The sequence below is a fragment of the Telopea speciosissima genome, chromosome 8, assembly GCF_018873765.1.
Source record: "Telopea speciosissima isolate NSW1024214 ecotype Mountain lineage chromosome 8, Tspe_v1, whole genome shotgun sequence".
Taxonomy (NCBI): Eukaryota; Viridiplantae; Streptophyta; class Magnoliopsida; order Proteales; family Proteaceae; genus Telopea; species Telopea speciosissima.
The window spans coordinates 3,986,971-3,995,089 of record NC_057923.1 but is presented as its reverse complement, the minus strand read 5'-3'; the positions used below and the strand labels follow the sequence as shown (position 1 = coordinate 3,995,089).

Sequence of the window (8,119 nt, the reverse complement as noted above, 5' to 3'; positions counted from 1 at the left end):
ATTGTAGGATCACTTGAAGTATAAGAATAAAGAGCACAAAGTGATTACTTCAATTTCTTTATTTAAGAATCCAAAAAAAAAAAAAAAAAATCAAATCAAATCGAAAACTGATATTTAAGGATTTTGGAGCAGATGATAGACGTCTCTCCCTGCAAAATATTGCATGACAACTTGTCGTGGACTAGATTCTTTCAAGCTATAGTTTGAAGATTCAGGAGGTTGGAAGATGAACCTCCGGTCGATCACCAATTGCAGCTGAAATGCCCCAAACTCTTCTAATACAAACTGATTGATATTTGAAGTTTTTTAGAACAGTTACTGAATCATTTGCTCTTCAATCATTGACAGCAATATTTATGAATTAAATGACGATGACCCTTTTCGGGTTTTTGGACAAGTTGAATAATTTTGGACCTTCTGGTTCTGGTGCATTTGTCTTCTCACTCGATGGTCGATATGAGTCCATTATTTCATTTTATGATTGAACTTCGGGAACATAAATCGAAAAATGGGAATAGCATAGCTTTCAAGTTTCAATACCTCACTCCAACTATTCTAACAGAGACATCGTCGGTGGATCATAAATCCAACTGCCGACAAGTAAGTTTTGAAGGTTTGCCTTCTCTCCAATCTCTCTATCTACCAGTCAACAGAGCACGAGCTCGAGCTCTTTTGTATCTGTCGTCGTCCCGTGGAGAAAAGATTCAATATGTTTTTTCCACTCGTTGCCTTATTTGAGGATTTCCCTCTCTAATAAGGCAAGAGAACGCTAACCCGGTCGAGCAACCCCTGCACCAGTAGAGTAACCAATGAAAATGCATATAGAGGTATTGGTTTGGATGCGATTCTCAATTTCACTGACGGCTGAACAATCTTTACACACAGAAAAGCATTGGTTTGTGTCTAAGCACATAAACCACTGGTTAGCATTCATTTTTCCCAAAAAAAGGTATTGAAAATGTAAAGAATTATAAAATAGGTGCAAGCAAAAAAATGCACATCTAACAAAAACATAGATGCTCCATCAAAAGTGGAAAAAAACACATGGATGCATCGACATATCATTTTTGGCGATATTTGATTGAATTTAAGGTTGTGTTTGGTATGCATTCATTTCAGATCGTAATTTTTCATTCTCAGATGAAACAAAAATAATTGATTTTATTGTCTGAGAATACAAAATCTACCTAGAAAAAAATACACACATAGCCAATCCAGACCAATATTTGAAATTACCACAAAATGCCATCACATGGCAAAAATTATGATTGAAATAATTCATGATATGTCCCATTTCTTTTTCTATGTTGTGTTCAGTTCAATAGAGACCGCAAGAGAAAGAAGAATCTTTAAGTCGCCTCTAAAGGGCCTCACATTCATTTGGCACTACAAGAGAGTGCCAAATGAATGGGTGTTTTTCTACTAAATGGAGAATTCCTTTGTTGTATAGCAAGACAAGAATCACACACGACAAGATCTGCCCATTTTATTGCCATTTTCATGGGTCATATCTAATCTCTCTCATTTCTTTTCTACTCTTTTTGGTAGATACCTCATTTCTTTTCTTCACCTGTCATATATAGTAGGATAGGAATGTCACATGTGTGTGTGTGTTTTTTTTTTGGTAGTAACAATGTTACATATGTCAGAGAGAGAGAGAGAGAGAGAAAAAAAAAAAGGATGCTGATCATGGTTTAAAAAATCGGATTTAGATTAATCTAATTGTCGTGACTCGTAACTGATTTCAATTCCTACCTTGATCGATTCTAGTTGGGAGTTGGGAGTTGGGAGTTGGTACTAGATTGTTAGGTTTATGGTCTGCGGAGCCAATTCTTAGGTTTTTGGAATCAATTCCAGTCAATTAGGAATCCCAGATCCCCATTTCTAAGTTTAAAATCCTTGGTGCTAGTTTATCTTCCTTGGTGCAGGGCGACATGCGCTCCATAAAAGGAAAGCCTATTCCCTCACTTTTCCCTTTCACACAATTATCTAGAAAAGCAGTTAAATTAAATACAAAGCCTTTGCATACAGAAAAATAAATACAACTATTAAAAAGGTAAACAGTGAGACAATACAACAAGTGGAGCTAACCAATGAGCAATTGAAGTTGGCACCTCCTTAAAACAGTTAAACTCCTTGGATACACAGAGTCTTTCCCAAGAAACAAGATGAGAAGATATAATAAAAGAAAGGTGGTAGAAGGGATTTTCTTCAAAATGTTTCATGTACTACAGATCCTAAGCATAAAATATTGAACAATTTAACTACGTTTCTGCTTGTGTAAATCCACTGTGGCATGAAAATCTTCATAAATCTCTTCCAGTACTGTTGCGGCCGTTCCATTGCCCTCAGGGCCCAGGGTGGTGGTCGAACTGGTTCCTTCTCGGCCCTTCGGAGTAGGGTCCATGGAAATAAAAAGCAATAACTAATGAAGAAGAAATGGTCACTCACGCCATCCACATGACTTTATTATGATATGCTCTGTTTTCGTCAACCCTCATCTCCTATTCTGCTCTGCTCACCCGCAGTTTCTATTGGGATATTTTATCAAACACCTGATCTGTCATGCTCATGGGACCCTATTCCTACCCTGCCTAACATGAATGTTGTTTCCATATCTGATTTAACTCCCAACTAGTAACCCCCGCCGCTCAAATCCCTCGTGCTCGTGGGATCAGTATTCTATTGTTCGATTCGTGCAATGCCACACGACACAGTGCAGGGGTCCCACGCCGGCTGCTTCCTTCTCATCAACAACACTGATCTAAGGCTTAAAAGCTAACAGTCCTAATGTCCATTGGAATTCTGGAAGACTTTACCTTTGGTCATTGCCAACTTGCGGTAGAGGGAATAGAAAAGGCCCGACTCCTGAGGGGGTCCCTACGTCCTCTCCAATTCCTAAAGTATGGCAGTGCAGTAGTGTTAGGTGGAGATGTCGACACCTGGCAGCTATTTCATCCAACAATTTGAGTTCATTGATATGGACCGTTGGATGTGGCAGCTACCAGACGTTGACATCTTCACCTAGCACTGTCGCACTATCATACTTTAAAGAATTGGAGAGGATAATTTTTCGACCTTTTCCATGCTTGGTGAACTTTTTTTTCTTAGGAGTTGGGACTTGTAGTTGCTTTTCTAGTGAGGCAAATCGTGAAGGGCCCTGTGAAGTAGTTTAAAAGACAAGGGTTCGGCATGTCGTTTCAATAATAAATTATCGATATATACCAATCATAGGGATAAGGCCTTTTTTTTTTTCCAGAAGAGGGAAGAGAAAGGATGGCATATGCTCTGTGTGAGCACAGATCATGTTCTCGTACAAGAATCATTCTCATATGCTACAAGTCGCATAAATGAAATCCAATTGAGTGAGTGGATTCCATCTATGTGCCTTGCAACGTAAGAGAATGGTTCTTGTACGATTTCGGTAATGCATTTCGTGATTTTCAACAATAGAAGGGAAAAAAGTTCAAAAACATTAAATTCAATATTTAATTTTTGTCAAATTACCTACATTTTTTAGTGGAACGAGGTGTTAGGTATTACTATAATGCATCTATTTTACGGTTATCGGATTTGAGCTAGAATTGTGTAAGATTCCAATCTATATAGAATAAGCTATATTAGAGAAAGTATACAATAAGGTATGACATATATCAAAACAGCTAAGGTCCAAAACCAAACTACCATTTTGGATGTATTTTTTAACAATCTAATGGTTCCAATAGGTTAGAAATGTTCGATTAGGGTTATCATAAAATTTTAAGCCAAAATATAACCATTTTTCCTGTGGAAATGGTCAAACAAATTGTGCAGCTAAAATGTACTAGATTCGATCTAACCAAAATCTTGAACTATTATTAGCCTATAGAACTGACTTGCGAAACTTATTTGTAACACTTTAGCATTGCCTAGAGAAGACTTGTAATCCCATTATTAATTAAAATGAAAAGTTTCATCTTCATTGTGTCCCATTTTTTTCCATTCATCTTGAGAAAGAATTTACTCATTAAAAATTGGTATATTTTTTTGTGCTTAACTCAAATCGATTTATAGGAGAGGGATAAGCACACCGCCCACGTGCACAACATTGGAGGCGTAGGACCGACCATCATATAGAAAGGGCATGAGGTCATTTCAAAGGGGGAGATGTGAACGATCATTTCTGCAAACAATCGTTTGGTCGGTTGGTTGGTGGCTTATCGTTTGAAGTGCATATCCCCAGGAGGTTTAGACCGACCAATTGACATCTCTGCGCATGAATTTGTAAAGGCTCTTCTCTAATTAGTTCAGTTATTGAGCCATGGACTCACTTCTAATATTTCTGCACGAGTTTTCAAGGGCTGGCCCATGAAATAATTGGGCCTAATTTGATTTTCAACATGTAAAGTTGGGTAGGACCAGTTCAAAAATTTTAAAAATTACTGGCCTAGGCTCAGTCCAGCCCATTATTATTGGCTGGGCTTGGATCTTTTTAAGTCCTTGCAAAGCCCCAATTCAAGGCTAGCTGGGGGAGAAAAGAAAAAAAATCTTACTGAGAGGATTTCCCATGATTTTTTTTTGTAAAAAAAATTTTAAATGCACCCCAGATTCAAGATTTTCCCTACAAAGTACAGGTATGATGCAAACTTGACAAAAAAGAATTTAAAGTTCATAAGATCTAATAAGCTATGCCTCCTTTTGAACAACAATCTGATATCCTCTTGCAAATCCTATAAGAACCGAACTCTTCCTCATTATAATTCCCTAAGGAGATTAGACTTACTATTGAGGATCACCTAAAAACGGACTCAGGAGATCTAACAATGCTAAGTTAACCATGTATAAATCAGCATCCACTTGTACAATATTGAACAATAGTTCCAATTCAGTTACAAGTAAGCTGAGGAAACCATGCCCATACCCAAAAGATGATTCACCGAAACAACCATTTTAGGTAGAGTACACAGTCTTCTTTTCAAAACTGATTTCCCTTCCCTTCCCTTTACTTGCAACAGAGCCCAAAGAGTTATCTTAAGCCATAGTAGAAATGTAAATTGAAGAAAAAAATAAGGCTTTTCATTACATTCAAGTAACTATATAGGTACATTCATGTGACAAACCTCCAACAATTTTAAGATCCTATTTTAACTAGGTGTCAATTGTTAAATTTTGTCGAAGAGATCAGATTCATAAGATAAAGGGCCATTACCCAGTGTTGATCCCTGTTAACCTAAACCTTTTACATTGCCGCAAGCAATGGCCCCTAGATTCATAAGATCAAGATGTTTGCAAAAACTACAAACTGCTACACAGAAATGATGAAATAGATGAAGTAATTTTAATCCTGAACACTACAGTGGAGCAAAATTGTCACACTCCATTACTTCCATGATTTGGACTTCTCACTAAAATACTTTGTACTTGAAAATGGCAAATGGTTTAATCATCAAGAGTTAACTATCTTTAGGGACATGGGGAAACCCAGCTTCAGTTTTCAAATTCTGATTTGGAATTGTGAAAGCAGGACAATAAGTGCATACAATTGTATCTGAATCCCTGTATGTTGAAAACATATGGTGTAATCATGAATGGGAAGGGACGATTAGTTTCTGAAGGTATTCTATTCCAACTTTCAGAAAAATATCATTATCAATCCATGGTATTAAAACTTGGAGCATACCACCCCAACTGGTCAACGATCTTCTTCATTCTCTCCTCCTGCCCTTTAGAGTCTCCTAAAGCTGTAGTGAATGGGTAAATGTAAATGACCTTAGCAGCAACGGATCTGTAGGCAACTGTGTCTCCTTTCACCAAGAACTCCAGCACGTCGGGGCTGAAACCCCCATCAACCTCTGCTTGTAGGTATTGGCCTGCAACAGCAGCAATCAGTAATGATTTAAGAAACAAAGTAAGGAAATAATTATCAGAGGTTCATATTGAGATAGCCTATTTTTGAGTAGGACATGGCAAGGAATTTCAAATATGAATCTTGAGGGCCTCAAGAGTGCAAGTTGTACAGAACAACAAGATGAAGGGATCATCAACACAGATCCTTACAATGTTATACTCAAAACATGACATCAGAAAGCTCTGTTAACCTATAAACTTGCAGATATTGGCCTGCAGGGGCGACACGCAACTAATTATATTAGAAACAAAATTCTCACAAAATGATTAGTGGATGCCATTATCAGTACCAGTGGTGGCCAGGGATGATAGCCAGCTTAAAGGATTTAGGAAGCCTTATTTTGACTGGAACATGGTAAGGAATTTTGAGCATCAATCCACCATTGTTACTCAAAACGAACACAACCATCATCAGAGAATACACAATATGCACAGGTAAGTCCGATGAAATCAATTGAAGCAACTGAATATGAAGCATAATTGGGATATTTGGAAGACTGCATGTACCCCCACACCCCTACTATTTGCACAAAGGAAGAAGTCAGGAAAATCATGGTTTGAAGGCCAATTTTTCGATAATGGTGCAATAGGTTGACGAAAACAAAATGGAGGAAACAAAGTTTTCAATTTTACCATATGGGGTATCTTTGATGACCAGAATCTTTGCATTCTTCTGAGTTTCGATGATGGCTTCCTGCAATTTCTGCAACACGAGAAACCCTACTAGCTTCAATTGGAACCCAAGGGCTATGAAATAGATAAGTTGAAAGGAAAAGAGTTAATCTCAAATCACCTGAACCGCATTATCCAAAGAATTTTCTGGAATCACCCACGGGAATGCGAAGGATGAAGACTTTGGGTTTGTGGATATGCAACCCGGATTTATGGAGGGACATGGTCTAATCTTCCTGGAATAACAACAAAACATTCACTGAGACCATAGATATCTTCAAGGAAGGAAATCAAGGAGAGACACTCACCCATTATCTTCTAATCCAGTCTCCAACTTCTTAGATTGTGAGAATGGAGTGGTCGGGGAAAAGGGAGTTGTCTGAGAGTTTAGCGATGGGATTGCAATGGAGGGCAAAGCTGAGTTTAGAGTCGCCACAACGGCTGCTAAAGAGATTAGGTTGGATACAAGAGAAAGAGATGCTTTATCTTGGACTTGAACTCTGGAGTTTCGAGAGATAGCCGTCGGAATTCGATTTCTGGAGTGGCAAAAAACCGCGAGATTTGAACCCTTTGCGGGAACAAAGTTTGACGAAAACGAAAATGGAGGGGAGAGAAGAGTAATCATCTGACTCGTCATATCTTCTGTTTCCCTCTTCCCCTGTTTCCCTGTTTTTTGAGACCGTCTCTAATAAAATGGCGTAGAAAGGTATCCAAGGGTGTTTATGTAAATATGTCGTTCACTCCACTTCCACTAACCTTTATTAATGGCCTGTGAAGCTGAGCGAAGAGGGCAAATGCGAGAAGCTATTCGTTCACAATCACAAATTCACAATCTTCGAAGTTGATCGTCCCTTCCATATCTCCATCACCAAACCCTTAAACGAAGCCACACTCCTTCCAGCTCTCTCTACGCCTCTCCCGAAAGCTACCGCATCAAGGTCATCGGAATTGGACGTGGCGGTAACAATGCTGTGAATCGGATGATGCGATTGGGAGTGGTCTTCAGGTTCGTCATTGATTTTATTGTTTTCTCTGTCTCAGTCGAAGAAGATGCTATGTGCCCTTTGCACACACTTGCACCTGAAGCTTGCCATGAGTACCCTTAAACCTTAAGTGTTGTTTTGGCTGCAAGTGTGTAATTTTTCAAGCTTTATTCTCAGTGAAGCTTGTTTGGAGCAATTATGGGATTTTCTATCTTTCGATTGAACTGGGACGAAAAAACAACAAAATGTGTAATTTTTAGAATTTTTTATATGATGGAGAGCTATAGTGGAGAAATGAATTCTTTTGGATGTTATCCTTCTATGCTTAAAACATGTATTAAGGTTGGTCAACATAGTCTTCTTAAAGCATCTTCTTTTTCTTTTATTCTTAAAGGTAAGATTATAGCTCTTACTGTAATGATGCAGTACTTTATGCATTGCCTGCTAGGGTGATGGATTTGCTTAGTTAGTTTGACCAGTCATTTGCACAGATCCTAACACAATTTAATAACTTTCTTACCTACTCTGTCTCACATTGGTTTGGGAAACAGAAAAGTATAAATAGTATATCTGAAAGC

The 8,119-nt window shown here is 38.2% G+C and overlaps 1 protein-coding gene across 2 annotated transcripts; it reads right to left on the bottom strand.

Moving 5' to 3' along the window:
• Positions 1 to 5,468: 5,468 nt before the first annotated feature.
• LOC122670415 (thylakoid lumenal 17.9 kDa protein, chloroplastic) lies at positions 5,469 to 7,217 on the bottom strand. Of its 2 annotated transcripts, none has more exons than XM_043867282.1 (4): positions 6,867 to 7,212; positions 6,680 to 6,794; positions 6,520 to 6,589; positions 5,469 to 5,849 (listed from the first exon to the last, which is right to left on the bottom strand). In XM_043867282.1, exons 1-4 carry the CDS (start codon positions 7,193 to 7,195, stop codon positions 5,629 to 5,631), a joined length of 735 nt encoding a protein of 244 aa, XP_043723217.1. In that variant the 5' UTR covers positions 7,196 to 7,212; the 3' UTR covers positions 5,469 to 5,628. The 2 variants fall into 2 exon arrangements, with proteins under 2 accessions (XP_043723217.1, XP_043723218.1); XM_043867283.1 differs by lacking the exon at positions 5,469 to 5,849 and adding an exon at positions 6,032 to 6,099 and having other exon boundaries at positions 6,867 to 7,217.
• Between the last annotated feature and the right edge of the window lie 902 nt (positions 7,218 to 8,119).